The following is a 20,924-nucleotide window of genomic DNA, read 5'->3' on the forward strand; positions in this document are numbered from 1 at the left end:
TGAGACACTAAAACTCCTGTCTGATAAATAAGAAGAGAACCAAGCTAGGACAGAGCCTGACAGTCCGACTAAGTCATGTAGTCTTGTTTGCAAAATCTGATGATCGACAGTGTCAAATGCCGAGGAGAGATCTAGCAGAACAAGGACCGTGCATTTTCCAGAATCTGCAGACATCATGATGTCACTAGACACTTTTAACAGGGCAGTTTCTGTTGAGTGAAGCTTGCGAAAACCAGACTGGAAAGTGTCAAAAATATCATATTTTTGCAAGAAATGTAGCAGCTGTTCGGAGACCACCTTCTCCAAGATTTTAGACATGAAAGGAAGCTTTGATATAGGTCTGTAATTTTTGGGATCGGTGACATCCAGATTTGATTTTTTAAGAAGTGGCTCCACAATAGCATGTTTAAAAGCACTGGGGAAAACACCAGTAGCGAGTGACAGATTGATCACTTTAGTAACCCAGGGGGCAATGACATCAAACACTTTCAAAAAGAGTTTAGAGGGCAGCACATCAGATGAACTAGAAGATGGCTTCATTTTTGTTACCAGAGCTGAAATCTCCACCTCAGTCACAGGTTTAAAAGAGGACCACTCATGGGGTGCAGGCTCCTGAACAACAGGGATACACCCACAGAACACTGGAAGACTGTTCTTAATGTCCTGAATTTTGCTGAGAAACACTTTGAGAAAATCATTGCTATCAGCTTTGCAAAAAACAGGAATAACAGGAGCAGCAGGAGAGACAATAGAATTGATGGTGTCAAAGAGCACTTGAGGTTTCTTCTTATTTGAGATAATCAACTGCTTAAAGTAGTCAGATCTAGCAGTTTTTATCATTTCATTTAAAGATGACACAAGTTCCCGAAGGTGCAATCGGTGGACCTCAAGTTTAGTAGCCTTCCACAGACGCTCAGTTTTCCGACAAAGTCGCTTCAAATTCCGAATACAGTCATTTATCCAGGGACATACAGATTTTTGAGACACCAGATTGGATTTAACCGGTGCAACCAAATCTAAAATTGATTCACAGTGGTCATTAAAACAATTTATAAAATTATCAACATTGTCACATTCCAAGAACAGATGTGGATCAAACAGGACAGAGAAACTACCTGCAGTATTCTCAGAGATGATGCGTCTCTGCGATCTAACCACAGGAAGCACAGGCTGAAGTGTAGGGAGCAGATCAAATAAGACACAACTATGATCGCTCAAATGGACATCTTCCACACAAAAGTTGGCAACATTAAGGCCAAGTGAAAACACTAAGTCGAGAATATGACCTTTTTGATGTGTAGCATGAATGTTGGGACCCGTCCAGGGAATCCAACATGCTCGTACAAAGAGATTCCCACACAGCCGATCTGAGCTCTTATCCCATCGTCATGCTTCACACCTGCTTCATACCTGACATGAAGTTGATGCATTACTTTATACTTTATTATACGTACTATTACCTTTGTAAATGTTGCACTGTCCTGAATACTGCACAATGGAAGCCTGGCTGTGGCCCGGCCGACGACGCAGGCAACCACAGAGCACACTGTGCTCCTCATTGTCCAAGCCCAGGAATGTGCTGACCGTGCAGGGTCCACACTGGTTCACACTGGTTCACACTGGTCCACACTGGTCCACACTGGTTCACACTGGTTCACACTGGTTCACACTGGTCCACACTGGTTCACACTGGTTCACACTGGTCCACACTGGTCCACACTGGTTCACACTGGTTCACACTGGTCCACACTAGTCCACACTGGTCCACACTGGTTCACACTGGTCCACACTGGTCCACACTGGTCCACACTGGTCCACACTGGTCCACACTAGTCCACACTAGTCCACACTGGTTCACACTGGTTCATACTGGTTCATACTGGTCCACACTGGTCCACACTGGTTCACACTAGTCCACACTGGTCCACACTGGTCCACACTGGTCCACACTGGTCCACACTGGTCCACACTGGTCCACACTGGTCCACACTGGTTCACACTGGTTCACACTGGTTCACACTGGTTCACACTGGTTCACACTAGTCCACACTAGTCCACACTAGTCCACACTAGTCCACACTGGTTCACACTGGTTCACACTAGTCCACACTAGTCCACACTGGTCCACACTGGTCCACACTGGTTCACACTAGTCCACACTGGTTCACACTGGTTCACACTAGTCCACACTGGTTCACACTAGTCCACACTAGTCCACACTAGTCCACACTGGTTATTATATTTACATGGTGCACTTTAGCAGCTTTGTCAGAATCATAGCAGTATTCTGTTAAACTGGACTCAAAAGTGCACTCTTGCACTTTCCAATTGCCTTGCGGCAAGGAAACACCCAATTCCAGGCACACAGAGGAAGCCCCTAATGGGATCAATGGGAGAAAGCAGCCAAAGAGTCAAGTGCCAAAGAGGGAAACCTCTTTGCCTGAGCGACTGAAAAAAAGTGAATTTTCAACGCGTCTGTGAATAGAAATACACGGAGGAAGGAAATGCGAGGGACGACATGAGCGTAGTTACGACGTTCATCTGGGAAAGCAGACGTTTGTCCCCTGCAAAGTCCACCCATGCCTTTTCTATACGGCTTGTCCTTGTTAGCCAATCACTGCTGACTTCAGGCGAGAGGCGGGGTGTAAAATACCTAGCGGTCGCGGTCGCGGTCGCGGTCGCAGTCGCGGTCGCCATGGCTCATACAGAAGTCCAAGCATTCATCCATTTATTCCCACCCACGGACAATGTGGGGTCTCCAGTCAGCCTAACACGATGAGGGAATGTGGCAGGAAGAAGGAACAACTCTTGGTGGTAGGCGTATGCCACGGCCTCATTCTGAGGATGAACGTAGATTGTGTGCACAACACAAACATGCCGCGGATTGCACCAACTCCCATTTCCTGCGAGTGATCAAACGGAACACAATTCCTGCAGAGCTGTAACGAACCTCCCGACCACAAAGTGCATCACCGCGGCAGCTCGACGGTGCCTGCAAGGTTTCACCGCCTGGATAAAAGAAGGTTTTCCCAAAATAAGATGGCGAACAGACAGACAATGGTGGTCTACTCGTTTCATCCGTGCTGAGGCAAACAGTCAACACAGGAAAGAGGAAAACGTGTAGCACAGACATCGGCGGCATGAATAAAACATGACTGCATGATTTTCCAACCTCAAAGAAGCAAACACAGGAAGGCGCATTCCCAGAGCCGAAGCTGAGGTTCAGCGTAGGGTAAAGGGAACAGTAATCTCTAACTAGCACAACGCTGCCGTGCACCAAGACACATTCTCTGATCACGCTTACAAGCACTAATTCGCCCGTTTCCACAAGTCAGACTAACATTTTTTGCCCTTTTATTGGTGTCCTGTCAGATGTTTCCCCCCATTCTTTTGTTCCCCCTTTTGCCTTTTGCTGCAGGCTAAAGGAGGCAGATGAGAGTGCTGTTCGTAGTTTTGAAGAACACCAACACATCTGAAGGCCTACAGTATCTCAGGGAAATTGGAGGATCTCGATATGGGCCATTCCGCTGAATCGCTGCCATTGGCATCTCTGGGAAATAAAATGGATAAACGCACCATCAAATTAACTGTAAAATTGTTTTTATGGCGCCAGGTGTCCTTTTGTTAAAATTCGCATTTCCTGTTCCTGTTTCCCTGCCACATTACTCCTTCGGAAAGATGCAATGATTTTACAGAATTTTAGACCTTGATTTTCAAGTCATAATTTTGATTTATGGAAGCGATTTTCCTGTTTGTGTAAAACACTGTCTATGTTCTGTAAATAAACTTGCCTAACTGTATTTTAAGAAGCACAACAACCAAATTAGCCAAAAAATAGCCACATCTCCTCCTGAAATGGTCTGCCTTAAATGTCATTGAAAGCAGCAGAAGGAAGGAAAACAACGGCCAAAATAATCAGAATAATTGATCCTATTAATCAAATTCATCCTAATCAAATGTGCATATCCAGATTTGAATCACACTGATCTTACAAGGACTGTTACCCAGCAGCAAAGAACCTGAGGAACAATGAAGATGAAGCCGAGCTGCCTCCAGCCGTCTTGGTGCACACGGTGAACATTCAACGCTGTCGGTGAGTTTAAACTCAGCCAAAACCATCGACCGTTGACTGTACCCCGTGCGACCCGCAATGTCGTCTGGTAAACATTTGGACTGGAAGGAATTAGCAGTGATTGGAGCCCTCCTGGATCACTGGAAACGCTGCAATAAACATTCATTGCTGTCGGTGGGTTTCATGACAACAACCTACTGATCAATGAATGCAGACTGCGGTTGAAATGCCTCATAGATGCCGACTTGGTTGCCGAGACGCGGAGCTCTGCAGAATACATCAACAACATATTGACAGTCATGGCGTCAATAAGCTGGAAGTAACCAATAAAAGTATAGAACTGGCAGGGAAACAACAAAGCTAATCAACGTCTGATTCTTGTGTTGTGTTGGAAGGTCATGTGATGAGAAGCGCTCGTGCAACTCTAAGCTTTTATTATCCATTGCAGTTCAACCGCACCACAATATACCAAAATGTCTTATTTGTGGCTGTCAAATGATTACCGTATTTTCTGGACTATAAGTGGCATGTTTTTCATAGGTTGGCTGATCCTGCGACTTATACTCCAGAGCGACTTATAAATGGAAAAAAGTGTTTATGTTCCATAAACAGTGGACACCTTTTCTGTTCATGTTTATTTTTTGTGCAGCTGAATAAGCATTGTGTTAGCATATCTTACACCTATTCAGCCTGTTCTCTATTCTTTTATTATTGTTAGAACTTGCCTTCCAAGAGGACCTCATGTCTGTTTTGGTCAAGTAGTTTGGAAAATAAATTACCCCCAAAAAATGCCACTTATACTCCAGTGCGACTTGTATGTATGTTTTTTTACCTAATTGTGCATTGTTGGCCTTGTGCGACTTATAGTCCAGAAAATACGGTAAATATTTTGATCAATTTCAATTCAAGCTAAGAGAGAAAATCTATTAAGCTACACAATAATCCCTCATATCTCACAATGAATTGCTCTCAGACCGACCTGGTCTTGTGTAGAAAATATATAAAATATATAAAATAAAATGTATCATATTTTTGTAGTTCAACTTTTTAGTCCTTATATTCTGCCAGGCACGCCAACCTGTCAACTTAGCAACTCGGGCTTAGCAACCGTCTAAGCCTTTTTGTGGTAGAGCTCGTCTTACTAAATAATTGTGACTGCAAAGCCGGAGGGACATCACAAGTCCATCGTTTTCAGACGCTTTTTAAAGCTCTTTTTTCCACGCTGGCGACGGGGACCATCTTAGCAAATTCCCTTTGATGACGACTGCGACAGGAGAATAACGGACAGCATGCAGCTTCATGCAGTCCTCATATTGGAGGGTTGGACCTTGTTTTAAAGCTGGTCAAAATGATTTTTTTAATGCTCTGAATTCAAAGTACAGGTACCCCCACATTACCCAGATACTGCGTATTCCTTCCTGACTAATTCTTCGACCGCAGACGCTGAAGTCCTGTCACATCAACTGAGGCGCTGGGCTTCTACACCTCCTCTCCTCCGTTGTGACTGCAGGGATGAGGCGGATCCAGCGCAAATCTGGTCTGTATCGATATCAACAATATGGCGGATGGTCGTGCAAAAGAAAAACCCACCTGGATGCAAAGTGTTGCGCTATTTGATTTTGTTTGCCGTGTAACACCGGGAATTTCATTACCATTCCAAGTTGACCTATTTTTCCACGACCATAAAAAACAACAGAAATTTGATGTAAAAGTATTTTTATTATTTTTATCATATTAACTATATTAACTATCATATTAACATATTAAATTATACTTTTTTTTTAGTTTTTTATGAATTCCCTACCATTTGTCGCCTCCCATTTCTGGTGGCCATAGGATAGACTTTAGCCATCATCGCCAATAAATGGAAATGCGGCAAAACAATCCACCTGACAAAGTAAAATTCCAACATGGCGGCGTGGAGGGAGGAGGCAAAGAGATGCCGTTGGCGACATATCTCAAAGCCAAAAGTCTGCTTGTTTATCTCCATGGAGTCGGGCTTTGTCATCACACACTGAAGTTATAGGCACTGACACTGGGAACAGTGTGACCCACTTCTCCCTGACCTCCTCAGACTGACCCCGAGTCAAACACCAATGTGACACGCACAAAGTCGGCAATTCAGCAGAGCAAATCAAATTTAGGCTGATCGTGAATTCTTAAAGGCTAAACGATAAGAAAGCCGAGGGTTGGATCACTCGGATGTCATTAGCCTGCTGGGTGCGACTTTTGGATGAAAGACAAGGAAGCTCAATGAGGAAAGGAGAACTAAATCAAGACAACAGTGGAACGTTGCACTAAAATCCACATGCAGAGGAGCAGAGAGGAGCAGAGAGGAGCAGAGAGGAGCAGAGAGGAGCAGAGAGGAGCAGAGAGGAGCAGAGAGGAGCAGAGAGGAGCAGAGAGGAGCATCCTCAGTGGCGTCAAATGTCGGCGTGTCCTGCTGCCTTGCTCACAGTAAATGAAAACGTTTGGACTCAGACGTGAGAAAGTCAGGCCCAGTCATGTGAAGACAAAGAGAACCCATGAGCCGCACAGGCCAAGTGCTTCCATATGGACCAGAGTTCGTAGGGTCCAAGTGGCGTGTGGGCGCCTATGGGCGCCTATGGAACAGGGACAAACAGCATGCATCTAACGCCCCCTGCTGGCCTTTTTCCACATCAAGAATGCTTTTATTGCACCGTCATTAGCTCGCAAGACATGAAAACAAATCTCACTTTATTACGTACCTCATAAAGACTACAGCCCAAAACACTTTAAGCATCAATGAATAATCAGGATCAACAAATTAATGGCAGAAATAGCAAGTTATTCAATCCATTGGCATCGACGGCACACCAGCACCAAAATCCTGAAGCCAACCAAGTTTGATCCTTTCAGGATGCAAACATTGTCAGTGGGTTTCCAAAGCATCGACAGACAAGTCTCAGTCATCTCTTAACCAATATCTTTAGTTCATTAGAACTTCATCTAAGGTAGCACTCAAAACAGCTGTTGCTAACTCAGCTCTTTGGCCCCTGACCCGGGGTTTTGCTCGCTGAATGAGGGTCTCTGAATTCCCACCCCCGTTCGGACATTTACAAGCCCTGCCTCAGCCTCCCTTGACCCAAGCATCACCCTTGCCCGATACGTGCACCGAGGCGTCCCGAGCACAGAATAGGGCCAACACCAGGACAGCCAGTGGTCACCGGCACAAGCCCACCTCGTCAAGTTTACAGCCCCATCAGGTTTGGACTCATAAATCCACTACTCCTCTGGCCGCATGCAACAATGGCGGCCATTCACACCATGTGCAGGTTTAATAGTTCTTCTCTGACTTCCTCCCACTTGTTAACCCCCTCCCCCCGCCATGTCCGCTCACGCGTTCACAGGGACTGGATGAGAAAGGCCGAGGGGGGGCCGCACACAATCGGGGCAGCGGAGTCACGGCGAGGTCAGCGCTTTCTGAACTGCGGTCGACCTGCGACCCTTCCGACATGCCACCTGGTGCCGCAGTGCTGAACTTCGCCTGACCCTGGACCTTAACATTGGACCATCACTTCACCCCGCCTGGCTGCTCCAACCCGCTTCCTTATAGGGGCGCATCCTGGCCCCCTTAGATCCCCTCATGCTGGTCCGTGTGGACGACCATCGTGGTTCCCGTATTCCATTTACATCCCTGAACCAGTCTTGTACGTTACGTTCATTTGACCTTGTGTGTATTTTGGGGTTCACACTCCCCTCTTGTGGACACTATGTGAAGGTTAGCCCTCATCCCATATTCCACCACTAGGTGGAGCTCTCCATCTAATAATGCCAATGGGGAGCCAGTCCCTGAGATGGGATTCAAATAAATACTGTACACTAATAGTGGGTATGGATACACAATTTCATGTCAAATAAGTACTCCAGGTTTGTGGTAGGAGCCTACACCGGGATCAATCTTCATTTTTGAGCATACTAACACATTTTTACAATTATTTGGCTCCTGGAGAAGTTTACCCACAATCCATCCTTTTAAACGAAGGCTCTTTAACCATACATTTTGTACGATTGGGACATTGGGCTTAACAACGCAACATCGAGGAACATCACACGTTTCCACTTCCACAATCCAACAGTCATGAAGCAAAGAAAAGTACCTGCTGCTGATCATACATTTTTACAAAGGATGTCTGTATTTCCGTTGTACAGTAAATAGCCTATTATGAAATATAGCATCCTTTGTGTTAAGAAAGAATTGAATATGACACCCGTGTTTAACACGTGGGGCTAACAAAAGGGCTAAAATAGTCCAAACTCGGGATTGACCGACACATGGGCCGGCCGATATACGTATCCTCAGTGCGGAGGAGCAGTCATCACATGGATGCTAGTTAAAACGTAAACTACGACAGATATGTTTTGCACATGGATGAATACTTCTTCCTTTTAAAGTTGCTAATGTCGTTTAAATTTGTGTTTAAGAAAGCTGAATCCTAGCGTGTTCAGTCTTTACATTTCAAGAAAGATTTGTTTCAACTTGACACCTGGAATATTTGTTATCATTGTCATTTTTTCATCTAAATTGAGGGAGCAAAAGCAGTATTGGCCACAAATATCGGCCCAAGCAAAATCAGCCATCGGCTAAGGGTGATGGGAAAAAATTGGTATCGGCAACGGCCCAAAAACAACCCATATCGGTCGATCCCTAGTCCAAACCTCGATACCATGCAGAGCTCAGGTAGCGGATGTGTTGTTCATTTAAAAGAAAAACTTCCAACTTCCAAAACATATTTGGAACAAGTGGTTAGCATGTTGGCCACGCAGTCAGGAGACCAGGAAGATCTGGGTTCAAATCTCCGCTTCAGAGTTTGCATGTTCTCCCCGTGCATGCGTGGGTTTTCTCCGGGTACTCCGGTTTCCTCCCACATTCCAAAAACATGCTAGGTTAATTAGCCACTCCAAATTGTCCATAGGTATGAATGTGAGTGTGAATGGTTGTTTGTCTATATGTGCCCTGGGATTGGCTGGCCACCAGTCCAGGGTGGACCCCGCCTCTCGCCCCAAGACAGCTGGGATAGGCTCCAGCATACCCACGACCCTGGTGAGGTTAAGTGGATCAATGGACTATGGGGACCCTCATGTTTCACATGTGAGAAAAAATGTATTCTGTGACTTACCCATGCTGTCATTATGATCAGGTTCCAATGATTGGTCCCCATAAAAGCCTAGAGGAAACGTTACATGTGGGTTAGCAAAGATATTCACATGAATTCATTAGATACACATCATAATATCATAATTACATCATAATTAGATGCATGTTGTATTATGGGAACGCTAACCAAGGTTCCACTGTACGTATTTGCAGAGGACATTTAAACACAGAGTAAAAGATTACCAACCACACCAACCAGATGTAGAAGCTCCGTCCTCCATTTGACCAGCCGACCAGTAACAGTCAGCAATTATCATGAACCATAATCTTGTCGCATGTCGTTGTAGATCCCCAATTATCCAGGTCAAAGGTTGAATCCCTAAGATTTCAGTGGTAAAGATCACTCCAGTTGTGAAACTTTGCAAAAACTGACTGGATCCGAGTTCTCGTTAAGCAACAATGATCAACAATCCGTAACGTCAATATGGGTTCCACTTTGCTGCCTAGAATTACAATTGTCCCCACTGAGCCCCTACCATCCCATCTGCGCACCCACCGCCTGGAGACTTGAGGATCCACTTCTCACTTACATGCCCGCCTGGTGAGCTCCATCACTCACATCCAGGCGGCCACTTAGGGTGGGCTCTCAAAGCATCACGTCCCCCTATCCATGTCAGTGTACCATCCTATCAACAGCTGGAGACCCCTGACCTCGCACATGCCAGCTGCCCCCCGCCACTACCCCCACCTCCCTCTCCCCCCTGTCCCATAGTCCCCCCGTCCCATAGTCCCCATAGTCCCCATAGTCAACACGAGCATATGTTTTCCCTGGAGCATAAACCCACACACAAGCTCTGTTGGACCCACACGTGCCTCAGTGGGCTGCATGAATAGACGTATTGACGTGTGACACACAGCAGCGTGCAGACGCGTGTGCACGCTTTGTGCTACTCAATAGATTTTTTTTATTTGCTTAGCTGACAAAGCAGTCATTGAAATACTTGAAAAGTTTAACCTGCGTGATTACTGAGGTTAGTAACAAGATTTGTTTGGATTTTGTGACCAATATTGTTCACTACAATTGTGCTCCCTGAAGTTGGTCCCGCTTATGTTGACAACCCGTCTAGTGGGTCGACCGATACATCACGTCCTGGTCCATCGTTTTCGTCTGACTGAAAACGTTTAGTTCCAAAAAGTAGTAAAAAAGTACTAAAACGTCATTTTGTGTGGTAAGAGCACGTTCACATGTGTGGTCTCTGTCGCTAATCCTCGTGACATCTTATTGACCATGATAGCCAGAGGCTGAGCAGGCTGAAGAAGCAGCCAATACACGGTCTGCTGTGGCCCTTTGTTGTTGACAAACAAAGGCTGCATCTCTGACCTTTCACCTTTAAAACCCACACACCTCCGTCTCTACCAGGTCCCCATCAAAGTCTAGCTTATATCTCGCTCGTCTTAGATGAGACAAGAATGGGAATTTACAACCGGTCATTGGGTACCGGTCATTGGGTACCGGTCATTGGGTACCGGTCATTGGGTACCGGTCATTGGGTACCGGTCATTGGGTACCGGTCATTGGGTGCCGGTCATTGGGTACCGGTCATTGAGTGCCGGTCTTGAGTACCGGTCATTGGGTACCGGTCATTGGGTACCGGTCATTGAGTGCCGGTCTTGAGTACCGGTCATTGGGTACCGGTCATTGAGTACCGGTCATTGAGTGCAGTACCACAGGCTCTTACTTTGAAAAGTGGGCTGCATGGAATCATTCCGATTGTATGATTTCCATCTAAAAAGGACGTTCAGTCGTGGTGGGAGAGTCTGGTGGGACTGTTGCGTTTTGGACCTTGCCAGAGTCCAGATCTTAGTCATTGTTGGAGTTTGCTTTTCTTTTTAAAAAATAAGGTTCCCTTTTCCCTAACAGCTGACTCAGGAAGGGCAGCTGGGGAAATCTTTTGTGGGATTGCACAATACAGCTGCGGATTCTGTGACATCAGCGCTGGGCTAAATGAATCAATCAATCCTTGACTCCAGTGACCAACTGGAAGATGGACGAGAGGAAATCAGCCACAAACGGATGGTTGTCTTCATGCTACAGCGGGACAGAATGCGTGTTGGTGTTGCTGTGAGGTCAGGATCTGGATCGGCTTCTTACCCCTCAGGCGCCACTCAATCCAACCCCCCTGGAGCCGGGACACCCATGCATGACAGTAAGGAGGTTTAGTTTGCCCCAGAAGGCCTTGCAGGAGCAGATGGGGTCATCACCAAGTGGGAAGATGTTTCCACTGTTTCACAGCCAACCGACGGCTGTACTTGTCATTTTTATTCCTGATATGACGTTGTTAACGTTGTTGCCTGGTTCACACCCACCGTAGTCCGTTTGAACCGGACCAAAAATGACTCTGGTATTATGGTTCAAGCCAGCACCACACTAGCCGGGCAGACCCAGATGATCTGTGAGCCAAACCAGGTGATGGGAAGCGAAAGCCAACAGAAAATTGGCTTTCTGTTGGCATTTTGACTTTCAAAAGTGGATGCAGCAAATGGAGATTCCCAATCATCTCCGTTCTCCTTGCCATTGGATCTTTGTCAAGCTGTTTGTGGTGGTTGTCATGCAGCAGTCTGCCCACTTAAACACCAACCACGGACACGGAGAACCACGGAGAACCACCGAGTCCTGCGGCTTAGTCTGCCAAAGAACTTGAGTCACCTTCAAATAGGGAAAAAATCCTACTCCACTCAGATGATGAATCTTCAGAGTATGGAAGGAACAAATGTTAAGAAAACACGAACAAGATGAACACATGAACAACCCTATGGAGACCTGATGGAGTGATGTTTGTGTAGACGCAGAGCCACATAAAGTGGAATAAAAGGACTCCAGATATCAGAGCAACGCTTTCTTCAAGAGAACAGTGGAATTAGCAGGACCGGGCCCAGACCCACACAGCTCCGATCTGGATCCCATATGATATATTGTGAAGGAACTTCAGGCTTCATGGGCTGCTCTATTGCTATCCCTTTGACCTCTACACCTGACCCTTGACCTCAGTGTGTAACACAGTTCAGTACAATGTCTACTCTGTCTTTCCCGCTGCTTCTGGCTGACGAAGCACCCTGACCCTGTGGTGCTGCATCCCAGGTCCACTCAAGTTCACAGCATCGAGACATCGCTCCGCCGCCTTCATTCGTCGTGTCAATTCAGCATCTGTTAGAACTTCCTTACAACTGCATTTTTTTAACACACAAATGCCTTTTGTACACTAACCGGAAAAGGTATGCAAACCAAGGTAACATCCTGGCATGAATTTTCTACATTAACCAAAACACACACTAACCAGGGCGTACACTAACCGAGGTCCCACCGTATCCCGCTCGGACAGAGACAGGCTCGCTGCTTACTGTACTTAATGCACAGGGAGATCAAACCAAGCCACCCACTCTTTGACACCGCACTGGAAAGCAAAGCATCCACTGGGATTGGGAACAATCATCCAGTGGCATTAAAGGGATTCAACTACTTCAGGATTGCAGTATCTGTGTGTCATTACAAGTACAGCTATAGAATAAATCATTGGCGAGGAACGTGTCAGGATGTTCCCCCCCACTTCAAGTTACAGTTTAGAGTGCCTTTATCCAGTCATGTCCACGGAGCTCATACAATTCCTGCAAGATCAAACAATGGGATGGGGGCCACTTTATTAGCCCCCAGAGTCACACATTCGGCCATCATCAGCGAATGTTATGTTAAGCTAATGAATGTATGTCTTTATCTGCTCTAATCCCGGCGGGCGTCCCGGCGGAGGGTCACGCTGTGGTCACAGGGGTGGGGGCTCCTCCACTGCGACTTGACACGCTCAAAGGAGCAAGTTCCCTTTCATCATGCCAGGGGTCAGAGTTTTACTACCTCACGGAGTCAGTCAGCATACAGCGCTGTGCAAACTCAAGCTCCGGCGACCGTATGATTGGAATCATCAGTTCATACCCAACAAATCATGCCCGACGTGCCAATCATACCCAACAACCATCAAAACAGCAAATACCTGGCATCATGTGTGGAGGATGTTGTTTCCTGTTCCAAATGCAATATCCCTTTCCATTGTGTGATGGCATCGAGTCATGACAGCTCAACTCTTGAGCTTTTTTCTTTGTGTGTGTGTGGGGGGGGGGGGGGGGTTAACCTCTTCAACCCAGGGCTTGAGAGGCTTGCCAAAATAAGACATAGCCAAATTAAATAACATTTATCTCCGCATCGACAAGGCCTACATGGATGACGTGTGTATTATAGTAAATATTTACTGTAGCTGGGTCATTCCACCCAATGGGGGCCATTTGCATCCCCAAGAAATAAAAATGTATGCACAAAATTTGTGTGCACATACATGTATAAATACCATAAATATGCCTCACACACTTGTTGTAAACATTATCAGTTTGGCATGTAGGAAGCTATAAGCAGTGATTTACCAAACGAGTTTTATACTGACTTGTAGGTTTTCAATTTGTACCCACTTAGGGTGAACGAGTTGGGTTTCTGCAGAAAAAGCAGCCTCTTTTTGTAAAAAAAATAAATAAATAAATAAAATAAAAAATAAAATAAAATAAAAAAATATATATATATACGTATATATATATACACGTATATATATTATAGATTAAAAATTGACCAAAAATCAGCAAATTTGCATACGCAAACTGTATATATTGTCTGCCCAAATCTAGCATTTTAAAGCATACAAAATGAAGCAAAATACAAATATAAGAAAATTCAGACGATGCATTCAAATGCATTCCTATATGTAGTATTCCACACTGGTCACTTGGTGTTGTGCGTTATGGTAATGTTGGGTCAGACATGAAGTTTGACCAATCTAACAACAGTATGAGACTTGGGTCTTAAATGTCTTATTTTCCGGTCTACTGTATTTGCTAAGGTGTTAGGGTTGAGGTGTGCATCATGCCCACCTAACCCTAACCCTAACCCTAACCCCATCATGCCCACCTAATCCTAATCCTAATCCTAACCCTAACCCTAACCCTAACCCTAACCCTAACCCTAACCCTAACCCCACCATGCCCACCTAATCCTAACCCTAACCCTAACCCTAACCCTAACCCTAACCCTAACCCTAACCCTAACCCTATTTCATGTCTACAGGGCTGTAATATTGAAAAGCATATTTGTAAAGGTTGGATACAGGTTTTATTTGAAAATATTCCATTTTAAAATAAGGAAACCAACTTCAGGTCTTGATAAGATGAATGCAGTGCCATTAATAATGGATCCTATTTATTTGTACATGTTACATAGTCTTTAATGGAAGTACACAACACTGAGCTCATGGCTGTGTGTGAGTGTGTGTGTGTGTGTGTGTATTTGTGTTTGTGTGACACGGCAATTAGAAGGAAAATGGTTTAGCAGATTCTTGTAAAGAGTCAACGTATGTCGCTGTGTGTGTCTTTTCTGTTGGCTGTGGAATGACGGCGGTGCCTCCACTGTGTCTGCCAGCCAGTTAGCATCATGGGAGGACACGGTGGCCTTCAACCAGCAACCAACAGCCTTTCAGAGTGACAGTGCAGCCGCAGCTGACGTTATCTTGAAATCAGTGTTTTTTTGGACTGCCAAGGCGTGCTGGAAGGCACACGCGTGTCTACACCTGCACGGAATGAAACCAAAACCTGGAAGTCAATCACTTCTTCAAACCTCAAAACCAAAATGTGGACCTGGCTGGTCCATTGTAATCTTGTGAGAAGTGTATCCACCCGTGCAGCAACCTTCACAGGGATTCTAATGGACATACCAAGTTCAGTGTTTTACAGGTGCCTGTGAACTCATCCTCCCCCAAATTCAAGCCCAAACTGAGGACGTTTATGGCCTCTGGCTAACTTAGATGTTGAATATCACAGATGCCTGACAAAGGCACAGCCGCCACCTCGCCAGCATTAAATAGCAAATGTTCACGCTAAATGTGGTTCCTTCCGATGCAACACACGAGCAGCGATTCAGGAAGTGCCAGGATGCAGCGACCAAACGCCTCAAGCGGCTTCACCGCCATGCAGCGTGTAGATCATGGATCAAGTGGAGGCTGTAAATACTTTCCTGGGTTACATGGAGGTCAGCAGAGACCAGGCCATTAATGCTTCAAGAGCAACATCCCACCGACTCTGGTCACTGTTCCCATAGCGCTCCATAGCACCTCCCCCGCGTCACATCCCAAAGGAGGATTTACATCATTCCCAAAGAGTTAGGGATATTGGGGGAAATGTCAGGATCAATTGATACAATTGTTATCCAACTAGGACATTTGATCCATTCACGGATCATAGAACGTCAGCTCACCGTTAGAGGAATGGAAGCGGTGTAACGGTGGACATGTGGATTTTATCTTCAACCCTTTTCCTCAGTCATTCTACTGGAGTTGAATCAAATCTCTTCAACGGCTTGTAGAATAATCCTTCTCCAATTCATTAGTTCTTCATGACTTCCACAGTAACTACTGGATTTTTCTACTTGGAGAAAAAACCTACTTTATCTGTGATTCTATGTGATTAACGCCGAGTTAACTGTGGACAAAATGAGATTAATCACAATGAAATATTTTAATCGATTGACAGCCCCCTTCTTATTTTTATTTAATAGCTTCCTGCTTTTGGTGTTGAATCATATTTTGGGTATGATACAGTATATATCAATACTCTTATTCCATATATCAGATATTGGCTTTTTTTAGCCCCCGATATCAGTATTGGCATCGGCCTCAAAAATCCAATATCGGTTGAGCTGTACTCTGAAACGTCGATGTCACTTCCTGTCCACCCTTCACTCATTTCCCCTCGCCCCCGCAACACAAGAGTCTTATTTATATCTTAAATGTCTTCTCAGGAGTGTAAAGGTGACTACGGGGTGTTATTTCATGTCTAGATTGAAAGAAACCCACAGTATAAAACTGTAGTACTGTAGTCCACACCTCAAAAAATATTATCATATTATATTATTGGAACGCTCGTCAACTGCAGAAAAGGAGGTTCTAGCACAGTAGTGTCAAATGTGGAACACAACCTTGAACAAAAACTGGTTTAATAGGCGCCATTGTATGGCCGCTGTCGTGGTCACACCTCCATCTGACCCCATTATGGCAAAACACACGAATGTGTTGCCAGGAAACAGAGACGTAAAACCAAGGACATTCCACCTTCGCACCTCTCCATCACAGGAAAATCTCTTCCTTCCCGTTCAGGGTCCTGCGTACCAACGCTGCATTTTATTAACATTTCAATGACACTTGCCTTTCTCGTGAAGCAGAGTGTGTGTGTGGGGGGGGGGGGGGGGGGGGTGGGGGGCTTAACGACATTATCGTCAAGTTTGCTAAATTGGCTATGACACATTTGCAAAGAGTGAGTAAAGCCAACTTTATTGCCATTGCAACCCGTTTAGGTTAGGAGGGGATTGGTCCGTGGGTTTTTGTGCCACGACTCAGCGGTCAGCCGAGTAAATACTTCCACACCCTCTACCCCCGACCCTTGTACTGTACTCCCCCTAAATCATCAATTCAAGCATCTCAGGAGGGAGGGAGGGAGGATGGGCGCTTCCTGTCCCTGCTCGACCCACTGCCAGCCGCCCCGTCCATCCTGCCCCGAGGGACGCGACAGATCCTGCAGCCTGCTTCTTCTGAGCCAAGAGAAGAGCTGACAAAGCACTTTCTTTCTTTCAGCCTGCCTGCCTGCCTGCCTGCCTGCCTGCCTGCCTGCCTGCCTGCCTGCCTCACGATGGCGTCCACAAACAGTCCAGGGGCCAACCAAACGACATGCAAGCCTTCTCCCCAACCTGGTCCTTCCTCAGTGAAGAATATCAATACAAATCATATTCACAAACGAGGTTCTCCGTGGAAAAGCTGCATCAGGAGTTGGATTTTGTGAAGGGGGGGGGGGGGCACGGTTGTCGCTGCTTTGTTTGCAAAACAATGTGAGTGACAGGTTAACCACATGGACTTTAACATCTGCAGCAATAAGGATCCAATCAAGGATTCAATATACCTTAAAAGTCAGATCAACCAATCAATCATGTCCGACAAAGTATTGTTAAAAAAAAGAAGACGTTTTAATATGTACAGTATCTGTGTTTGTGTCATTTCACAAACTGTGTGGACACAAAGGAGTTGACAGCTAACTGTACCATAATTCATCCACAAATCAATCATTCATCAATGTGTCCAAAATACAATCAATCAAAACATATTTTGGTATTAGATTAATCGTTTCTTGCATTACAACCAATTATTTCAACAGTTGGGGTACCTTGGAATTTTGGATGATTTTTTTCTGCTTTGAGGAATCGCTTACGTTACCAATGAGCTTCCATCGCCATGCGAGTACAAAGAAGGAAGCGGGAAGAAAGTGAAGGACGAGAAAATATTTCAAAAAACAGACTCAAGTGGAACACCATGACGTTTATCCGTTACGACACAGAACTTCCATGCAACAATAGTGGTCTCCTCCTGGGTCAGTCAGGCAGTGTCCACATCATTCATGGACGGCAAACGGAAATATAAAATATAATAAATATAGCCAATAATTAAATACATAGACCAGCACTATATGTCACCATTTTATTTATTTTCAATAAAAAAGCATGCCCCCAAGAGTACTTTAGTCCGCCCTGGTTTAGATCCTGACCATCTTGTTTGGCGGCATGCCGGACGGGATTTGAACACTAATGGCTCCAGTGTTTCTTCCAAGTTCAAAAGTTCACCTTTTACGACCTCCCAGATCCTGACTGACCACCAAATAAAAACATTCCTACCTCTGTTCAGCAACACTAGCACATACCGGCCATCGGCGTTTGAAAATAATTCACATGAATCATGGTCAAAGTCATGAATAATAATAATAATAATAATAATAATAATAATACCATCACTATCGTCAACAGCTGTTTTCCAAAAATTGGAGCAATGTACTATTTTTATTGGAGAATTGATTCCAGAATGTCCAAAAAGGGTAGGGAGGGTTGACAGCTATGCAACAGGGAGGAACTTTAATGCCTAATAATAAACACAAAGTGTCACATTTTGACATTTGAGATGCGTTCAATGACAGCTAGTCGAACGGAGTTGTTAGCTTACCGGTAACGGACTTGGCGTTGTTTCTCTCCGGGTAGTCGAACCCGTTCGCCCGTTTCTCTACCTCCATCCTCCCGCGGTGCTTTTGATTTTCCTTTTTTCCGCCTCCTGAAATCGTCAAAAGACGCCGAAGGACAAGCCGGTCTTTGCAGCTGCTCGCACTGTTAGCGTCCGTCCGGAGCCTCCTGGCTACTCGGTGCTCGGCGTCCCATGCTTGACTGCTGCCGGCCGGGCTGGGAGCTCACCATTTCACCCCCAGGCGTGCTGCGTTCAGGGCCCGTGCGATAGTCGGACTTACCTCTTTCCTTCCTGTTGAACGTACGTATACTCTGGTTTACGTTTTAGCTGAGGAACCAATTGGTAATGGGTAAGTTTGGTAATTAGATTAGCAAATTGTTTAATGGTTGTTTAAGTTGACCACCCACAATATTACCAAAAACCTGATGTTTCTCTTGGTGATGGTGAGTCAGATGTCATTGATTATCGTGTTTAGCCTCAAGAAAGTCATACTAACCAAAACCTACTCTAACCGAGTCAAATTTTCCAGTAAGAAATCACGTAAATCCAAGTAATTGGTCCCAGAAGCCCCCCAAAAAACATGTTTTTATAGTTTTACAGTTTATAGTTTTTAAATGACAAATGCAAGGATAAAAGCGTTGAAGGCTACTTTTACCATCATTGAAGATATGATTGTGATGTGGTCCCAAAGACTCCATGGGACAGGTTTTTATTCCTTGAAAGGAGTTATTCCTTGAATCCAATAGTATTTTTATTTTCTGTTCACAGCTGCAAGGAAAGTTGCAAGTGCCAGCATTTTGGAAAATAAGATTTCAAAAATATTCTAATTCATTAAGATGCTGGTTGTAGGAATCTGATGCAGGTTTTCAACTCCACCCAAAGCCAGGTAATGATGTCAGTCACAAACCAGCTTTGGCCGTGTCCTGCACCAAGTACACGGACAGGTCTGGATCCCCTTCATCCCACCTCTGGCTTTAGCAGTATTTTTGTGCTTGGAAAAAATCATTTGATGCCACCCGAGTGCGACATGACCCGAGTTGGTGACATGACGGATGCCACGTACCAGCCAACAGTTCAGGTAGCCATAGGACCATACTACCATTTGATTTCATCTGATTCAGGACTCAAATTCTGCACCCGTCCTGATTTCTGGCTGTATTTCTTGAAAGAATCCATACAAAACAAAGTGGAAAAATGTTTGCCTTAAAATGAGTTAGCTTGACGTGACTTTCAGTGCCTGACAAAAGTCTTCTCCAAGACTTCTCCAGGTCGTAGTAGCAATAAATCATTTCACTTTAAAATAGAAATAGCTTATACGAAAAGCGAAAGCCTCTAGATGTATGCATATTTTAGCCAATGAAGACTTGTCTCGGTTGCACAGTGGTCGAGTGGTTAGCGTGCAGCTTATATAGTTAGAAAACAATGTTTTCATTCCAAAAAACTAGTAGTGTGAATGTGTAGTGTTTTTCTCTTTCTGACCAGCAGATGTCAGTGCTTCCTTCCCGTCCAATTCCTAAAAGAACTAAAAGACTCTTAGTCAGGGAAGAGATGCTCAGAGGCACATCGGCTGCTGTAAAGGAACTTGCTCTTTGTTTGGGAAGGCAATAGTAGGCACGGAACCTGCAGTGAGCTAGGTACCCAATATGGATGAAAGAGGGGTTAGGGTTAGGGTAACTACCTGTCCAAAGAACGCTATGGATGACCATGGTGTCAGCAAGAAGCACCAAACAACAACATTAACACGATACGATGAAACCGCTTTACGACCTTCTAATTATGCTTGGGATCATTATTAGAGTCCTCTAGACGGGCTGTATTATGTTGGCATATCAGCATCAGTGGGCCAACAACACGGGGGGGGGGCTGTATTATGTTGGCATATCAGCATCAGTGGGCCAACAACACGGGGGGGGGGGCTGTATTATGTTGGCATATCAGCATCAGTGGGCCAACAACACGGGGGGGGGGCTGTATTATGTTGGCATATCAGCATCAGTGGACCAACAACACGGGGGGGGGGGCTGTATTATGTTGGCATATCAGCATCAGTGGACCAACAACACGGGGGGGGGGCTGTATTATGTTGGCATATCAGCATCAGTGGGCCAACAACACGGGGGGGGGGCTGTATTATGTTGGCATATCAGCATCAGTGGACCAACAACACGGGGGGGGGGGGGGGGGGGCTGTATTATGTTGGCATATCAGCATCAGTGGCCAACAACACGGGGGGGGGGCTGTATTATGTTGGCATATCAGCATCAGTGGACCAACAACACGGGGGGGGGGGCTGTATTATGTTGGCATATCAGCATCAGTGGACCAACAACACGGGGGGGGGGCTGTATTATGTTGGCATATCAGCATCAGTGGGCCAACAACACGCAACAGTGGGGGGGTGGGGTGGGTGGGGGGGCTGTATTAACAACACAACACCTCACTTGGCTAGTTGCTTTCATCAAGCGTTGTTTCCACCTGGAACCTGTAATATCCAAATATGGATCGCTGAAGGCCATCCTGGTCTTTCCGGGACCTCATCTGAACCAGCGATATGACAAATGACCACATGATGGCGCCAGTGATCTGCTCCAGTGATCTG

General features: G+C 45.4%; 1 protein-coding gene across 1 annotated transcript in view; it reads right to left on the minus strand.

Annotated features, from left to right (window-relative positions):
• nr6a1a (nuclear receptor subfamily 6, group A, member 1a) overlaps positions 1 to 18,558 on the minus strand; it is a 73,784-nt gene extending 55,226 nt beyond the window's left edge. The window contains exon 1 of the mRNA XM_058070804.2: positions 18,311 to 18,558. Within this exon, the coding sequence (XP_057926787.1) occupies positions 18,311 to 18,377 (67 nt within the window). The 5' untranslated portion in view covers positions 18,378 to 18,558. The remainder of the gene's footprint in view (positions 1 to 18,310) is intronic.
• Between the last annotated feature and the right edge of the window lie 2,366 nt (positions 18,559 to 20,924).

This window comes from Doryrhamphus excisus, linkage group LG3 (assembly GCF_037039965.1).
Source record: "Doryrhamphus excisus strain RoL-2023G ecotype Guam linkage group LG3, RoL_Dexc_Guam_v1.1, whole genome shotgun sequence".
NCBI classification, from domain to species: domain Eukaryota; kingdom Metazoa; phylum Chordata; class Actinopteri; order Syngnathiformes; family Syngnathidae; genus Doryrhamphus; species Doryrhamphus excisus.